Source organism: Dendrobium catenatum, unplaced genomic scaffold (genome assembly GCF_001605985.2).
Source record: "Dendrobium catenatum unplaced genomic scaffold, ASM160598v2 fragScaff_scaffold_853, whole genome shotgun sequence".
In the NCBI taxonomy this organism is placed as follows: domain Eukaryota; kingdom Viridiplantae; phylum Streptophyta; class Magnoliopsida; order Asparagales; family Orchidaceae; genus Dendrobium; species Dendrobium catenatum.
In genome coordinates this window covers 887,744-907,153 of record NW_021319315.1, presented here as the reverse complement: position 1 = coordinate 907,153, position 19,410 = coordinate 887,744, and the positions used below count along the sequence as shown (strand labels likewise).

Below are 19,410 nucleotides of genomic sequence, written 5' to 3'. Positions count from 1 at the left end.
GCAAATGACAATCACTATTTTAAGCAAACTAAACTTGATGAAGAAGCTTGTCATGGATTTCGTTGATTATGCATGTCATGGGGTTTGTAATGTAAGTCTTTGGAGACTTATGGTAAACCTAACGACAACTTGATATCACATATATTTATGTTAAATCAAACAATTCCATTAAAAACTTTCACCAAGTTTGGAAGGCAAAGAATTTTAGCATATGTAAGGTGCCTAAACATATGTCAATTTTTTTATGATGGTTAAAATTGGGTAACTCCATATGCTACTCTCATATTTGAATCCTATCTATGCATATAGGAAATGCGCATCTAAGGTTTGGAAAAGACCCCAATCAATTTTCGTATTATTGGGGGATTGAAAGCAAGAGTGAAAGCCTCAAATGTTGAGGGATTTCAAGGGTTAGAGGTAAGGATGACCCATCGTTATTTCCTTAGGCCTTGATAAGTGTGAGTTCCTATATTTGTATGTTAATTTTGTCATAACATGTCAATCTAAGGAGTATAACATAGCATGCAGCATTGTGAAAGTCTACACCTCAACATTTGATCTACAATCAAGTGAAATCTCCTAAATTTAAGGATTAATTTGTAGGTGAAGGCATTAGGCACAACATGAATGTTTTCACATGCAAGATAGAGGCATTGAACACAAGTCCAATGACTCGGCATCTTGTTGCTTTCCTTTTAGCTCTCACTTGAGAGCAAATCAAGGGAAAATCACTTGATTTCCATGATTAAAGCAAGTGGATAGAAAATGAAGGATTTTAGGAAAGCAAAATTTGAAGTTTCTAAGGACTTAGGGCTTGGGGACGTCAACCACACATCAATGGCTAGGGGGCCTTAGAGCTTTTCCTAAGTTTTAGTATTTTAACTCACCCGGGCTGTCCAAGCGCTCCAATCCAAGCTCCAAATCGCTGTCCAAGTTGCTCCGGGGGAAGAAAACTGCTGTCCAAGCTACTCCGGACATCGTCGCCACTGTCCAAGGCGCTCCCAAGCCTCCAAACGGCTGTTTGGGAGGTTTCGAAAGCTTCCCTTGCAGTTTGGAAGCTTCCAACAGCTTCCTCGACCACTACGAACTCGTTGGAGTTGAAGAAGGAAGGGGGTAGAAACCTTCCTCCAGAAGAAATGCCGCACAGACTCCAACCTGGATGAAATCAAGATCTTCGGATCAGATCAGGGCTGCGGATGGGAGCTCGCGGCATCAGGAGGTCCAGCGTGTGAGGGAGGTGGAGCTCCTGGAAGGCCCAGCCGAAGGTCTAGGCGGAGTCGGATGGAGGTCTTGCACGCGAATAGGGGGTCGCGAGCAGAGGTCTTCGGCGTGATAGGAGTTCCACACGCAAGGGATTCAGCTCTCCTCCTTCTCCTGCTCTCTTGCGCTCTGGTTCGGTACTGACGGAACTGGGGGAGCCAAATGAGGCTCCTCTCTCCCTCTCATTCTCTTAGAGGCGCACACACAACAGGGTTGACCGCCCAAATGCGCCTATCTCGCTTACTCTATGCGCGAAATGAGATACATTCCACTCAAGTGGATTCTTTGATGGATTTGACATGAAATTGGGTGGGATTTGAGGTAAAATCTCTGCCCTTGATTGGAAAATCTGATTTGAAAAGCTAATTTAGCCCAAATTAGTCAATTGGGGCTGAAATTGAGCCCAAATTGGATTCGACTCAAACTAATTTGGGTCGTTTTGGTTCTGATTGTGTCAGATCAAGTTAATTTTGTGAAATTGAACTCGAATCGGCGTCAACTTGTGTTGAATTCGCCTCGATTGGATTTGATTCGATTTTAGGAGCACTCTCAAATAAAAGATTTTTGATTGAATGAGGAAGAGTGCTTTTGAGGTTAACATGTAAGATTGTGCCTCGATTGGATTTGATAGAAAAGTCCCCCTCTTATTTTCTCTTCCCCCTCTTATTTTCTCTTCCTTTTCCTACTGAATTTAGCAAACTGATTTGAGCACACCGAATTTCAACAAATAGCAGCATTCAGCATTCATAAATTCCTTTATTTTAGCAATTCCTTATTGAATTTCTGAAATTAATTTCAGTACACACCAATTTCGGCAAAAAGTACATCCCTTAAAATAAATTTCAACAACTACAACAGTAGCTTGCATCACCAGCAGCAACACTAATTTCAACAAACACTACAACCTTAACAAATTTCAGCAACCACAGCAGCAATTAACATCACCAGCAGCCCTCATGGATCTGCCCGCCACCCCAAAGCTTCAGCTCATGGACTAATTCAGCTGGTTGGGGAGAAATGAAAGAATACAAAGGCTTAACACTTAAACATTATAATTTAATTAATATCCACTTCCACATTCCACTAACCTACCCAGCTTACCTCAACCGCACGATCTACCATCCACCCTTGGATGCTTAGCTTAGTGGTTTAGCAATAGCTACATGCATTAAATGACTTATTTAGCTATAGTATAAAATTTAATTAACATTTTTAATTATTGTTTATTAAATACTTAAGCTGTGATACTATTACATGCATAGAGATATTTGAACAACAACAACAACAACAACATTAAGCCTTTGTCCCACTACGTGGGGTCGGCTACATGAATCCTTTTTCATCATTGTGTCATGTTAAAAGTCAAATTCTCATTTAAATCTAATAAAGAAAGATCATTTCTAATATTTTCTATTAAAGTCTTTTTAGGTCTACCTCTACCTTTCTTAACATAAATCAAATATAATAACTCAACTTTTCTAACCGGGTCATCCGAAGGCCTCTGCTTAATGTGACCAAACGATCTAAAGCGAATCTCTCTAATCTTATCTTCTACTGGAGCTACTCCAACCTTTTCACATATATGCTCATTTTGTATCCTATCTCTAAGGGTAAAGCCACTCATCCACCTAAACATCCTTATCTCTGCAACACTTGACTTAGTATTATGCTTCTCTTTTAATGGCTAACATTCGGCACCATAAAGCATTGCAGGTCTCACTACAATCTTATAGAATTTTCCCTTAAGTAAGAGGGGGACTTTTCTATCACACAACAAGCTCGAAGCATTCCTCAAAAACAAGCCTGTGCATATCGATATTTGAGATACTATTAAATGCATATAGATATAAGTAGGTTTGTAATTTAGGTGTATTTCTATATATCAATTTGCTCCAAATTTAAAATAAGATTTAATGAAAATAATTTTGAAATGGGTAGATGTTTGAATGAAAAAATTCATATTTATATTCTTGAAAATTTTGGTTGTTATAGTTTGATCCCTTTTAGGCATGAAAAATGACATACAAATTAACATGCTTGCATGGTAAGTGGTAACGTGATATGGTGATTGTTAGGGGTGAAAGTGAGTCTGTTTGCTTGTGTGTCGGATCAAACTCAACTTTGTTAACGAGATTTTGAGCTGAGCTTAATGGGTTGTAAGCTCGAGCTTAAACTCAAGTTGGTATATTAAACAAGTTCGGGCTTGAATTTGATGAAGCTTGGCTCGCAAATGCACTGATTGACTAGTATGTCCAATTTATTTTGTGTGTTGGTTAATGCGGTAGTTGCTAGGGGTCTCTTCATAACTTGGCTGCTATTTTGTGGCAATAATTATTAGTGTTGCAGACACATAGTTAGAAAACTATCTTTCTTTTAATAGGCCGGCAGGCACTATTGGTTAAATTAACTGATTTTCTATGGGAAATGACTATCATATTTGAAAAACTAAATTAATTAGGGTCTATATTGCTCAAAAAAATAAAATGCAAGTTGCAAATACTTTCACGTAGTGTGAATCATGCCTTCTTCTTCTTTGGTTGATCATGGCGACGTTTTTGTTTTTGTAGAGCCACCATGTTTTGCGTTGCCTTAACCTATCGAGCTGGCTCATGAGCATGCTATTTTGTAATGAGCCGAGCTTGAGCTTTTTGTTCGAGCTCGACTGAAGGTGTAGATTCAATTCGAGATCGTGATTTGGCCAGTAAGCCAAGCTTGAGTTAGGTATGATTTGAGGTTAGCTCGATTCAATTAGATACAGCCCCTGTGACCATCTTAAATAGTTCATGCTTCAAAGCATTTAGAAAATGAAGGTGGATTGGCGGTAGCATTTCACACTACTCCATTAATTATAAACTGAATAGAACTTAGATTTGTAAGTTCAAGATACATGTTCAATGGTAAAAATTTAGTGAGGTGGATGGGGATAAAATGTTCAACAAAAACTGATTAAATTATTATTTAGAATAAGAGTTTTAGTTTTCTCTCTTTATTGCTGGAGTTGTACGACCTTAGAAGAATGACCAGTCAGCAAATTTATGTCATCCTCGAGCATTAGACTCTAAAGGTTTATTATTGCTAGTTAAATATCTAATCCTAAAGTAGACCTTTGTGTATATGTTTGTAGCTGAAGAAAATGTTCGGAAATCTTTGTTTGTCATACCTAATTCTAATCTCAAATACAAGAGTAGCATAAACCAGTACTTTTTGGAAATTGAGATGAAGTTAATCCGCTAGTTGTTTATTAGCTCATTTTATGTCATTGATATACTGATCTGTTATTTGTTCAGCTATCCATATTTGGAATTGTTTCATAGTGTGGTTTTCTTTCATTGAATATCATAATCTTGTCTTCACGTTTGCTTATGTCCTTCCCTCTTTAGTCGCCCCAAGCAAAATGCAGAACCTTCATGTTATGAGGTTTATTAGAGGGAATCCGATGTCCCCGTCTTAGCCCACCTAAAAAATGTGTATATTGAATTTGTTCATTCCCTCACTGTTTGTGCACGAACAGGTCAAAGATGTCAGATGGAAAACAAATCTTGGAGGACAAAATATGGAATTACGTCTAGTGGAACATTTTGCTGATGAGTTTAATAAGCAACTTGGGAATGGGGTTGATGTGAGGAATTCTCCCAAGGCAATGGCTAAATTGAAGAAACAAGTTAAACGCACGAAGGAAATCCTTAGTGCAAACACTATGGCCCCCTTATCAGTTGAATCACTTTATGATGAACGGGACTTCAGGTTAGAAAAATTTGATCTAGCTAAACTTAAAATTTAGAATTTTTGTTTGTTTACTATTATTAAATTTTAGTTATAACATAAATATTAGATTTCTCATGTCATTTTTAATTTGAGGTTACAGGACAACTTCGAGAATATTTTCCTTTGATAATATGAATATTTATGTTATTCTATCATAGTTATTAATATGCGCTTCTATTCTGTTATTTTGCTTTTAGTCCAGGCATTCTCATTTAGCTGTGCCAAGGGGTTCTGATTCAGATAAATCATGGACAGGCTATTACGATGCTTTAGATGATCTTGATGCCATTTGTTAGTTTTCATGCCTTAGATTTTGTTTGCATTACAATGTAATTTGGAGACCTCTTTTCTGTAAATAGAAGAGGGTGGGATGTGATGAAACATTTGATTTTGATGATGAAATGAAATCTTTTTTTCTTCCTTCTCTTCCTCCTGTCCTCAGGCTGCCTAAACCAAGTTATCTACTCTTCCCCTCCTCTCATCCCTAGGGTAGCTCCTCTTCCCCTCTTCTTCAGTCACAGAAGCCCCATGATTTTCCATTGCTTACTATTGATCTCCATAGAAATTTCAACCTATTGAATAATAAACAAGATGTGGTTGAGTGATCGATTGTCATTTGATTGAGTTACAGCAGGCATTAATCTGTGTTAGAGTGAGGGTCCTACAAGGATCGAAGATCTTTTGACTTATAGATACGAAGCCATTTCTGTTTTCCGAGATTTGTTTATTGTTCAAAATCTGCTCATTACTTTATTGTTTGCAACGAAACTGCTGTTGCGACTGTGTAGCTACATATTGTGCTTTCTCGGGTAGCTGAAATCTGCTTTGCAAGCTGCTTAAGTTTCCTTAGCTATTCGCTGCTTAATTCTTCTTTGCAGCTGGTTTACAGCTGGTTGGATGCATTTGTTATCTAGCAAATGCTCCATTAGTGCTCGTTATTAGTGACGTCTTTGCTTTTTTGGTTTTCTTCTATCTTACCTGCTTTATATGCATCAAACTCACTCCCATATGCTTCAATCCTTGATTAATTCAGTTCTCAGAGTAGGGTGATTATATGTTTGATGTAGATTGGGTTATAATGGAAATGTGGAGCAGCTTGAGGGTACAAGTTCGAGATTTAAAATTGCACAATTCAATATTGAGGTGTTTGTTTTTCTGTACAGTGAGGCACATACCTCAAGATGTTTTGGATCGCAAGTCTTAGAATTAATTAAACCTTTAAATTAAGTAAAAGTATGAAATAAAAAATAACATACTAATATCAGAGTAAGATATTAAAATAATATCTTAAAAAGTCAAAGGAAATAAAAGCCATATATGGCTAAAAACAATGCAAAATAAATTGTATTTTTTTCAACATAAATAAGCAGTTTAAGATTATAATTTATGAATTCAAAAGTCTCCTCTACTCTCATCACTTAAAGGGTCTTCATTAGAATCATCTTTATAGTTAATAGCTTTTTCTCCTTCCTCATACTAAAACTAAGGAAATGGGTTTCCAACAATAATTGATGAAGTGTTGGAAGAGAAGTATCGGTGGTGGTTTAGTGATGATGATGACATAGTATTATTGTGTCATGTGAGGGTTGTGCGGTTGCAAGTTTGAAGTCATGAGATTTCTCAAGTTTTGTCTTGTTTCGGTCATGTAATTAAGTTTCATTATGTATATATTTTTTATGAGTCAAAAACTTTAAATCACCTAACTCTAATTTTAAAGATCTATGTGTTTTTCAAAATTATTCTAAAATTTTGTTGACTTGTACCTTGAGGTATGCCTTATCCCATTTGAGGTTTAAGCCTCATCAAGAAAGCATGAGACATGTCTCATTGCCTTTTTTTTAAATTGCGTTGAGGTGTGCCTGAAGGTTTGTCTCAAATTGTGCAGTTTAAACCATAGCTATACTTTGTATGCTAGGCGATGGCATAGATTCTTATCTATGATGCACCGACACAGCGACACGGACACGACACGGACACGGGACACGGCAATTTTTAAAAATATAGGACACGGGTGCGGCATGGACACTGCATAATATTTTTTTAATATAATATATAATAATTTTTAAAAATATAAGACACGGACACGGCGTGGACAGATGGATATATAATATTTTTTTAATATACCGCCAGTAGCAGAGCTCATTTTGCTAACAAACCAATCATACATATGAATACACCAAATTAAATTGATATGAAATGAAATCAAAATATCCCAATAATAAGACAACATGAATACAACAATATACCAGTCTGCCGGGGGTCCAAGGGGGCGCTGCCCCTACGGGGGTTTTATTGTAAGAGTAATTTTGAAGTTTTGCTTGTTTTTAAAAGTTGTAAGCTGTTTGTATGGGAAGATACCGAGCATGTACCTAGCAGTACGAGCATATACTAGCAGTACTGAACATATACCTAGCAATACCGAGCATGTACCTAGAGGTACTAAGCGGTCCCTAGCAGTACCGAGCATGTACCAAGCGGTACGAGCATATATTGAGCAATACCGAGCATGTACTGAGCAATACCGAGCATGTCCCTAGCGGTACCGAGCGGTTCCGAGCATGTACTGAGCAATACCGAGCATGTACTGAGCGGTCCGAGATGTACGTAGCGATACCTCATTTAATAACCGGACAAGCGTGTCCGATTTTAATTTTAATTTTTTTAATTGCGACACTCCAATGCCGTGTCGGACACGTGTCCATGCCGTGTCCGACGCGTGTCCGTGTCCGACACGTGTCCGACACTGCATACCCTCTCTAAGTGTCGTGTCGGTGCATCATAGATGCTTATATTTCCAATCATTCTGTATCCTTTTCTATTGGGTTCTCCCAATTAGAGTGATTATACGGGTGAACCTCAAGAGCATGAGGGTGTTGCAAATCTTGTGTATTCATTCGCATAATAATACTTTTGGCAAAATCAAAATAAGAGTTTGGTCATCAAGTGTGAGGAGCATGCAAATGTTTATTAATTTGCATTATGTTTGTCAAGTATCATGGTATTGTGAGTTGTAGAAGCTAAAATTTCATGCAAGCTATGAAAGGTTCTAAGTGCAAATGCGATTATTTAGCAAGCGAGTGATTAAGTAATTTAGGGACAAAAGATAAGTAGAAAACTAGCAAGAAATATGTTCAATATTTGGTCTCATAACATTAGCAAGAAAAACACAAACAACCATGTTGAATGCTTCTTATTTGAGTATGTCAGTAAGTTAGATCAACTTTGAAATGATCATTACAAATACATACTAATGGATAATAAGTGAAATATAAACTAATGATCACGAGTGAAATAGTTCTGTATTAGAGGATAGTGTGGTGAGTGGACGGGATGATTAAGCAATTGGGTGGTGAATATGATTTGTAACAAAATAGTGTATGCGAGAAAGATAGGAGAATTTAGCCAACAAGATTGTGAGCATCACTTTTCATTAACTTTAAAGGTGACATGCAAATGAATGTGATTCTTAATGGAGGTAGATGAGTGGTTCATTTTAGCCATGATAAGATGGCAAAACTTGAGGACAATAATAAGACTTGGGTTGTAAGTGAATATGAGATTGACATGGTGACAATATTGGTGTGAGGCCTTTGATGATGTTGTTGATTCAGTTGATGAACGCTTATGTGAAAAGATCTATGTCCTTGACCACATTTGGGAGGAAACCAAGTCCCACTTTAATGAAGTATTTTTGGATGCATGTCAAGATGAAAACATTGCCAAATTAGAGCATAGAGCACGAATGATGAAAACTATAAATATTGGCAGAAATTGTTGGGAAAAAAGCATGGATTGAAGCATATATTAGATCTCGAGAATTGAGTAGATCAAATATATGCATTGTGGCATTGAATGATTGAATGTTTTTAAGTCAAATTGACATTTTACATTATTTTAGTTACTAAATTCAAAACTACATACAAGTATATAAATCCGAAAAAAGAATACTTGATAACTTTTGGTGACTAAACTAATAAAAATTTAAGCCAAATTATGGAACATACATTCAATACATTAAATCATAATTTGGACAAAATTTAGTGAAAGAAAACATATAATAATAGCTAATTACTATAATTATACAAAATTGTAACTCAAATGAGACCTCTGTCAAGTATTAGATTCCAATAATGCTATTAATTTGAAAGACCAAAATATAGTACCAATTGACACATATTATAGCTTCACTATGATCTCTTTTAACAACTAGACACCAAGGACCTTCTTAATCTAAATAGGTAAATAGGGAATGAAAACATCATTTCACACTGAAAATAATCGGAGCAAAATCAACTCCATTAAAATAACCTATAGTCATTGTTCTTCAAATTCTTTCAACTTTGCAAGAGTAATTTATGCATATATGATGGGCAAAACCACAATCCACTGAGCCCGCCCTAAAAAAAATACTTTGTAAACAAGGTAATTTTGGAAATTTCCCCCCCTAAGAAACATTGTTTGCCTTTCTCTTTCACGAATGAACCCATAGTGCTGCGTTCGTGCAAACCCTCAACTGCTCCTTCTGCTAGACAACTTCTCTTCTTTTCTCCTCACGCTGCGTTCATGCAAACCCTATGGCTACTCCTAGTACGACAACATAAATAGACAGTGCCGCTGATATCAAGCAGGACGCTACCATCGACTTCGACCTAAAGTATTATTGTCGTTTGAGAGCCATGTAAGTGGAAACCGCGAAATAGTTCATAATCATGTAACAAGATATTTAATCTAGATTGCTTTACGCCTTTACCTCATTAGTCCCTTTATATGTAATACCGAGTTTATCCTAGATGTCCTTTCTATTTTTATAAGTGGAAACCCGCATGTAATCTTCTGACTTAAATGCACAAAAGAAACTATTTAAGCATTTAGCGTTTAATTGTGCTAAGTCATGTTTTTCTACAGTCCAGCCAGCAAAGGGTGTTTCAACTCTAATGGCACAAGTCTAGTTGGCCTAGTATACCCTTCTTGAACTAAAATCCACATACGATAATTAAACGATTGAGGAAATGTAGACTTGCGTGTTTTTCAAAAATCGAATGGAATATTATCAAATAACGGAGGTCAAGTGATCGAATACCCTTCAGGTGTGTTTCGGTTTTCAAAAGTAGTCATTTTCGTTTTCAAAAAGTAGTCTAAACTTATAGTTTTGAAATAAAGGATTGATACCACTTGTTGACTCCGTATAGATTGTTAAACTTAAACTATTGTTCCAAGGCTAATCAAAAGGGGGGTGAATTGATAATTTTTTTTAAAAAAAATTCTCTTGGATTTTAAATAGAAAACCGTTTTAATAACTTTTCGACTTTAATTATCTTTTCAAATGAGCTGTTCAACCACAATAACAAAAATTGTAGAAAAAATAAAAACACGAAAAATAAAATAACACAAAAATTTATAGTGGTTAGGTTGAACACGACCTACATCCACTCCCTGAAGACTCCCTCTTTAGGTATTGCACTATTACCAAAAGTGACTCTACTTTAGCACCCACAGTAAGACGGAGAAGCCTTTACAAATTCCCTCTCTTCCACCTATCCCCGGTGCGGCAGAGTATCGTTGTTCTTTCAGACTCTCCAAGTATCGGCAAAGTACCGTCGTTTGTTCACACCCTCCAAGTGTCGGCATAGTACCGTCGTTTATTCACACCCTCCAAGTGTCTACAGAGTACCGTCATCTACTTCAAAGACCTTCTCTTGAGCAACTAGAAAGAAGAAAAGAAGATTTGTAACCAAATACACAAAGAGATCCTTACCTTTTAGTAACCTTGTGAACCCTTCACACTTCTTTTGCAAGAAATCTCTCTCAAACACTCCCAAATACACTCTTTCAATTGCTCTTGAAAAATCACGAAGAACTTTTTCACGTCAATTTTTAAGAACCTTTTATATGAAAGACACGTAAAATCGTCCAGAAAATTGAAATTTTTAATTTTGAGCATGTACGGCCGCACAGTACGATCGTAAGTTTGTACGTACGAATAGTTCAAAAATTGTTGCGTACAAACCTTTTGTGAATCTGTACAAAATGACTTCGTACACAATGATCGTCCAGTACGAACCAAGTTCTTACTATACGAACAATTAGAAAATTTTTCATCATCGTCAGGACGAAGAGAGACCCCACATTTTCGTACACTGGATGGTGTCTATACGAAGACGACATCGTACAATACGATATGTTCAGAAAATTTTCAAGTTCGTCAGGACAAAAATGGACCCATCCAATTTGTACTCTAAACGACATACGTACGAAGATGACATCGTACAATTCATAAAAACTTTGAATTCGTCGGGACGAAAAGGGACCCGTCCAATTCGTACTCTGGATGACGTACGTACGAAGACGACATCGTACAGTACGATCAGTTCTTAGAAATATTTTCTACCTGCAGTTCATTTGACTGCTAGTAGGGGAAAATAACTCAACAAATCATCCTGTACGAAATGAGATTGTACAGTACGATTAGTTTAAAAAATTTATAATTTTAAACATTCCCCCAGTGTGTGTGCGCACAGTTACTCAATTACAATCATACTCTCTTATACTCAATAAAATGAAAAATACATACTTCATTTACAATGAACCCTAATCATTTATGAAAAAAAAAAAGCCCTAATCATTTATAATGAACCCTAATCAGTTAGTCTTCAACAATCGGAGTATGATTTTCCTGAAATGTTAGTATACACAAATAACAAAATAATGCATCCAAACTATGTTAGGAGAAATTGTAATTAAAATAATAATATTTGGAATCATCAAAAACATACATGTTGCAAGAATATCAACAATTGAAAACTAAGTTTTAACTTTCTCAACATAAGTGACTCAACTTTTTAGACAATATACATTGTGAATCAATGGTCTCTAGTTATTCTTAGTCGAAGCCAATGGATCGAAGACAATATACATGTTGGTTCCATGTGGGAACTCATTGACCTTGGCATGTGAAGGAATCTGTTGATCCTTTCTCTATAGTGAGTATTAGTACTAAAAATACCAAATGTGTTGGCTGATAAAATGAATCATGTAGAGTATAAATTTAATTGGTGGGCTCACGTGGGTAGCTCCCGTCTCCTGTAGCCGCCTTGTGTTAGTTCATAAAGTGTCTCGCAAAGTCATGACAAGGAAAAGTCTGAACGCTTTCCGCAAAGATGCTGTTAGTTAGTTCACTTTGACATATCCTATGAATTTAATTTTTTTTCTTAAAATGATAAATTTATAACAAAATGCTTAAAACGGTATCATGTTGACTATGAATTTCAAATCTCTTCAATGAAACATGTATGCTTTTTTCTCAAGTGAAGGGATGACAAAATGCCTGAATATTATATTTGGTACTTGTAACAAACCTAATATTCATAAGATAATGATTTTTAGGAAGGAATAGTCATTTTCATAAAAATGTTTGAAGTACAAACTCATATCCTTTGAATGTGTTATGTTCAAGTGCATGAAACAAACCCATTTATCCCATTAAATCCTGGAATACTGATCCGAATAGTTCAAGATGTTGCCATCTATTATACCTTTACTCCTTGTTGATCACATAATATCGTTTTAAGCATGTCTTCACCATAAGTATTTAATAAATGGTTGAACTGGCAAGGGTTTTAATATGTTCAGTCACACTCTGATACCAATCTTATTTTTAAACATCTAATTACACTTAAAGGAAATAGAACAGGCACAAAATAAATAACTCACTAATTTAAATGATAAACTATTAAATAGAAACATTATGCTATATGAAGAATTTTCCACCACAAACATAATCTCAGAAAGTATTTTTTTCAAGTTTAAGCTTCAACCCTTTTGCAAGTTGATTATATCTTTTATTATTGGTAAATTCCGTTAGATAAAAAAGATTAAATGCCAATTCAATCATATTAGGCTTCTTTCAAGCCCTAAATATAAGGATGAAATATTTTGTTGGGAAAGATAAATAAAGATAATCTTCCTTGCCATCGTCGGGTTGGTGCCCATTTGATGACTGGAGGGGAGGAAGAGGAGGAAGAATTGTCTGGCATGGAGATACCTCATCAATAGAGCATCTCTATAATCTCTTAGGTGACCATTACACTGATGATGGCGTGCTTCTTGGATGTTCTTGACCTCTTTTGCACATCTCTTAATCCCAATGGCTCTCAGTCCCTCTTGCTTCCCCTATATCTCCTTCTCTTTTCTCTATCATGCATGTGTGGCAGATAGTTCATCGCTGCCCCTGCTCCCAGCTGAGCCCCCATGAAAGTCCTAGAGGCAGCCAGCTCTCTGCCGCTCCCCTCCCCCCTGCCCAAAAAAAAAAAAAAAACATGACAGTTCATTTTTTTTTCTTTTTCTCTTTAATTGATTACGAATTACATGGGCTTTCTACATACTTCTGTCTTTTACTCTTTAATTCATCATGTATTACATGGTCTTCTTAGAAATATCTGTCTATAGATGCAACTCTAGCGAATTTGGTCAGATTGAGATGGAGCCCAAAACTGATTTTCTGTTATCTTTCTTTTTGCAAGAAACATAAGATGTTTCTACATAGTTTTCTGTATTTACTTGCACAGTATTACTTGTCTTTTGGCTGTGCAATTTTGATCGCTATATAAATCTTTAGGGAAAGTATGTGGTTAAACATGTTTGAAGTTCTTACAACTTGGTATTGACAGGTTAGTTCAGCCAACTCGAGGTTGCAAATATATTTGAATTTGACTTGAATTTTAATTCAACTGATTTTCAATGGAGAAAAAGGATTCTTTTAGCCGACCCCACATTGTGGGATAATAGGATAAGGCTTGATGTTGTTGTTGTTGCTATTTTTCTTACATACCATCCTTATTTTTAACCATCATTGTCTGATGAATGTGCTCTATCATTTTTCTCTCACAGAAGCACTATAAGTCGTGAGAAATTTGAAGAACTTTGCGAGGATTTATGGGAGCAATCCCTAGCACCTGTTAAAGAAGTTCTGAAGCACTCTGATTTGAAGGTCAATGACATTTATGCTGTAGAGCTTATAGGTGGAGCCACTCGGGTGCCAAAATTACAGGCAAGTCTTTTTACTTTTAGATGTCAGCATGATTACATATCACTGAAACATTGCTCCTAGCTAAAACTATGATTAGATGTTTAAACACTATCTATCTACATTTATATGAATTCATCTGGGTATAGCATTTGCAATAGAAACGAAAACTCATGTATTCTATTACTTATAGCAATTCATGTTACAAACATGGAAGCAATTGTTTAGTTCTTGGTCTTTTGAAAATTAGCTGCAATATGTTCGTATGCTATTAAAATCTTGCATTGAAACATGTTTGAAGGGCGAAGTGGTGTGATGTGAAGGATTCTTGTATCACAAGTTTCTCATGTGCACAGAGAAGGCAGAGCATGTGTTGCGGACTGTTTAAATTTAGGCACACTAGTAGAAGTGCTCTCAATGCATCTTTTTGTTCGATGGGAAACACCTAACTTTTGCCTGGGGTAAAGTCAGACGACTTTGGACTCACAATTTAGCCTGGAAAGGACTACCAACTAACCCATCTAAACATTTTTAAAATCATCCTTCAATTTGGAGTATATTTGTTTGATAATGTCTCAAACTTGTTTTGCCCGAGAGAGTAACTTTTATGAACCATTGATTTTAGTTATCATTGTATTCTACAATTATGTCATAGTCAAGAAATGTGCTTCATCTTTCTCAAAATACAAATTCTAAATTTTTCGCAGCTTTCAAGTATGATTCATGAGATGATAGATTTTTCCCATTCCTTCCAAAGGTTCTTCAAAATTTGTGGCCATTTTAGATAATTTCGCCAATTTGGACGATATGAGGCTTGTAGCTTATGAATTTCTCCTTTAATATGATTTTTACCATTCTTGCTGGTCAACTTCTTGGAAGGAAATTCAAAGAAATCAAGTATAATAAAGAGAGTGAAGAATCTGGACAAGAAGAGAGAAAAAAAAATGAATAAATATTGGAATTTGGAAATCCTAACCTCACTCTGATATTATATAGAAAAATAAAAGAAATAAAAAAAAATTGATTTTTTTGCTAGATTCTATATAAATGTGGTAGTATTTATATAATTATATCCAGTGGGCTTACAATAAAAATAAATCAAAGTTATTTAAGAAAATGAAAAAAGTTCCTAAGAGAGGCCAACAGCTAGAAAAGAAAGAGGATGCACGGAATGGAAGCCCAAAGAAGATGATCCAATGGTTGGAATACTTAATCTATGTGCTTAAGGATCTTTATCAAGATTGGTTGACTTGTGGGTCCCATTATCCTTCAACATAAACATTTGATGGAAATTTATCACCTAAAAAATTGAAAGCTAAAGGAAGGCTTGCTGCTCATTCTATATTTTATGCAGGCCAAACTCCAGGAGTTTCTTGGAAGGAAAGATCTGGACAAGCACCTTGATGCTGATGAAGCAATAGCTCTGGGTTCATCATTGCTTGCTGCTAATTTGAGTGACGGAATAAAGTTGAATCGCAAGCTGGGAATGATTGATGGTTCATCTTATGGATTCATGGTTGAATTAATCGGTTCTGATCTTGTGAAAGATGAAAGCACGCAATTTTTACTCGTACCAAGGATGAAGAAAATGCCGATCAAGGTAAGGCTACTGTCCTTAGTCCATTCTTACATATGCTGGATGCAAAATAACATTGTTACTTCATGGACTTCTTGATATGCAGCTGTTCAGGTCTATCAAACATAACAAAGATTTTGTTGTCTCACTCAGTTATGAAAGTGCTTATGAATTACCACCAGGTGTATTTTCTGTCCAATTTGTGCAGTTTTCAGTTTCTGGACTTACAGAAGCCACTGAGAGGTACACTAAAGAAATTTTAGTGTGATTTTATAATGTTTGCTTTGATGTATTATCCCAGTGGTCATGCCATTAATATTCAATCTTAATGAAGTGATATACCTTGCTTTCTTTAAGGTACTCAGCTCGTAACCTGTCCTCTCCTATCAAAGCAACCATGCATTTCTCTCTCAGCCGGAGTGGTTTGGTTTCTCTTGACCGAGCCGAAGCAGTTATTGAGCTATCTGAATGGGTTGAAGTACCTAAGAGTATCAACACTGCAGAAACTAATGCTTCAAATGCTCTGAATGCTACTGAAACTCTGAATTTATCCACTGAAGGAAGCCCTATGGACATCCAAGACAGCAAGAAGGAAATTCCGAATACTGAAAATGAAACAAACTCCTCTGATGTCAGTGCAGAAGTCAATGACAATGTGGGAGCTGAAACTGAGAAGGTCTTGAAGAAAAGAACATTTAAGGTTCCGTTGAAGGTGAGATAAATAATCATTTAAATACCCCAGCATTAATCTAGTCTCACCAGCTTCTGATATAGAAAGCTAACTGTTATGATTACTTGCTCTTTCTCGAGAAAAAGTATTTTTGGTCTTCTTTACTGATTTGTTGTATTTCATTTACTGTAGATAGTGGAGAAACAAATTGGCCCTGGTGTTCTCTCGAAGGAGATGTTGTTTGAAGTAAAAACTAGGTTGGAGGAACTTGATAAAAAGGATTTGGAAAGACGAAGGACAGCAGAACTCAAAAATAGTCTGGAGGAATATATTTATTCTACAAGAGAGAAGGTTAATAATCATTACTGGATACCCTGTAATGCATGATTTCCTCTATGTTGAGTTTTTTTAAGCATAAACGTGTAATTTCAAGATAAGTTTTCATTTTTATATTCATCCTTAATCTGTTATTTTAATTTAACTTTGCCATATGGAACGCATTGGCTTAGCTTTGAATGGTATGAGTACTGTGGTAATGCCTTGTCTATATGAGTATGAGCTCTGAATTTCTTCTTCTTTTTTTAAATTAAAAACCGCATTCTATAAGTCAAATAATTATATGCTTGAACTGTTTTCGCAGCTTGATGACAATGAGGAGATTAAGAAAATTTCAAGCCAGGAGGAGTTACGCTCTTTTGTTGAGAAACTTAGTGAGGTGCTTCCCAACGCTACCTAACTAAGCAAATTCCTCAGAAACTATCTACTTCCTAACTTAGTCACTTTCTATTTCTAGGTTCAAGATTGGTTGTACACTGATGGGGAGGATGCTTCAGCTAATGAATTTGAAGAGCGGTTAGACTCATTGAAAGCTATTGGGGATCCAATATTTTTCAGGTAGGTAGCATTTACTTAGAATTGCCGTCTATTTTTGATATTAATGGAAATTATATTATTCCCTTGTTCATCTCTTTAGATTAAGCGAGTTAACTGCTCGTCCAGCTGCTTATGAAAGTGCTCGAGTTTATCTTGGTGATATTCAAAAGGTATTTCATTTCATCTTTCACCATGCACTATTGTTGGTTGTTTTGCTTTAAGCTTAGTTTGATTTTACTGCCGCCTAGATATCTAGATTTCTGGCCCTTTATTTTACAGCGTGAATAATTTCTGATTATATATATATATATATATATATCATTTTGTCTAGAAAGTTGTGATATTAGCCCATGGTTAGGTGCTATGGGGCTGTTTTGTCAACTGAAATTTTGATAGTAGTAGAATGCTTATATGGAAACTAAAAACTATCATTGTTTGCCCTATTGCATGATGGAATGATTGATAGTTGATGTTAAGTTAACAACCAATCATAAAATTTATGTTTAAGTTTATGAAATGAATTCAAATTTGAATTTTTTTTAGTGCTAGAGTACTAGACATTCCTCAAGTAGCTAATTTCATCCCAACTCAATTGTTGTAAGAAGTAGAAAGGGTTTGTTAGAACATCATTCATAATCACAAAATAACTTATTTGCCGAAAATTAGGGAAGAGTTAGTGAAGCAATCCAAGCTTAAGGTTCGAATTGGTGTACAAGGTTGGATCTAAAACGCCCAAATATGACCGGATTGCTGGCAGCTCCGTGTACTCAATACGTCATAAGAAAGGTCATAGTAGCGGAATCCCCACTTTGTCAACCCGTTAGTATGGACTGTAGGAAGTACAAAAGCCAATTTGACTTGGTAAGTTCAAGTAAGTGTAGTTCATTAAATTCTCCTAATTGACCGAAGAATTAAAGTTCCAGTGGGAAGGAGTCACGAATAATTACCGAATGTACGTAGACTCTAAATCTTCAACCACAAAGGATGACTCAAATTCTACCAACTTCAATAGATTCAGCATTGTGAAGCATATTTCCCATAGCTCAAGTCTGAAGCCTGAATGGGTGTATGAGGTTGGATCCAACAAGTCCAAATACGACCGTATAGCTGGCAGCATTCTGAAGCCATCTTCAAGGATGAAAGAATCATGATGCGTATAACAAGTCACATATTAACACTAATGATATGTTAGATATAGTGGCATTCCAATCGATGTGCCTACAATCAAAAGTATGAAGCTTTCAATAAATGTTGTGAAACTTCATGCCAATCAAGATGCAAATATCAATGAATATTAAAAATTAATACACAAGCAAATGTGTCGATCAATGTGTATAAGGGGAATGACATAGCTGTCAATGGCGCAAAATAGCGCGCGCCATGGCGCACAGCATGACGCACCTACGACGTCATGTTCATGGCGAGGCGCATGTGTTTAAAATAGCGCGCGCTATTTGCGCCACATGTGAGCCATGGCGCATTGCGGACGGGGCAAAATAGTGCGCCAAATTGTTTTTAAATTTCGGTATACATATGAATATTTTTTATATTTAAAAGTATATCTATATTTTAAGATAAACGACTATTCATTGCCCTAATTTCATGAAAAAATTTTTGTTTGCTGCATCCGCCGAACGCATTCCGCCGAACGCATTCCGCAGTCCTTAAGTCGAGGTCACTGAATCTATCCTGAAGTCGAAGGTTTTCTGTTTTCTGTTTGCTGCATTCGCTGCTTCCGCCGAATCCAGCCGAATCTGTCCCGAAGTTGAAGTCGGTGTTTCCGCCGAATCATCCCGCAGAGTAGTGCTTCTGCTAAATCCGCGCCCTCCTTCGTCTGTTCCAATAAAAATCTTACCAGCTGACTCCGATTTGCAACCTCCGTCTATTCCGCACAGCTCTGTTATTTTGTACGGCTATTTCTTACAAGAATTTACAACTTAACAGGTAAGCTCGGTACCGCTAGGTATATGCTCGGTACCGCTAAGTAAATGCTTGGTACCGTTATGTAAATGCTCGGTACATGCGCGGTACCGCTAGTTACATGCTCTGTACCGCTCGGTACAGCTCAGTACAACTAGGTACACGCTTGGTACCGTTATGTAAATGCTCGGTACCGCTCGATACAGCTCGGTACAACTAGGATACTCCTCGGTACCGCTATGTAAATGCTCGGTACATGCTCGGTACCGCTAGTTACATGCTCTGTACCGCTTAGTACAGCTCGGTACTAGGTACAGCTCGGTA

At 36.4% G+C, this 19,410-nt stretch overlaps 1 protein-coding gene across 1 annotated transcript in view; it reads left to right on the top strand.

The window, feature by feature from the left end:
• The window catches only part of LOC110106101 (heat shock 70 kDa protein 17), a 39,914-nt gene that overhangs the window by 9,420 nt on the left and 11,084 nt on the right, over window positions 1–19,410 (top strand). Inside the window, exons 2-10 of the mRNA XM_020835857.2 lie at window positions 4,772–5,004; window positions 13,912–14,071; window positions 15,402–15,647; window positions 15,730–15,866; window positions 15,981–16,335; window positions 16,486–16,644; window positions 16,934–17,008; window positions 17,087–17,187; window positions 17,267–17,336. Coding sequence (XP_020691516.1) covers window positions 4,772–5,004; window positions 13,912–14,071; window positions 15,402–15,647; window positions 15,730–15,866; window positions 15,981–16,335; window positions 16,486–16,644; window positions 16,934–17,008; window positions 17,087–17,187; window positions 17,267–17,336 — 1,536 coding nt within the window. The remainder of the gene's footprint in view (window positions 1–4,771; window positions 5,005–13,911; window positions 14,072–15,401; window positions 15,648–15,729; window positions 15,867–15,980; window positions 16,336–16,485; window positions 16,645–16,933; window positions 17,009–17,086; window positions 17,188–17,266; window positions 17,337–19,410) is intronic.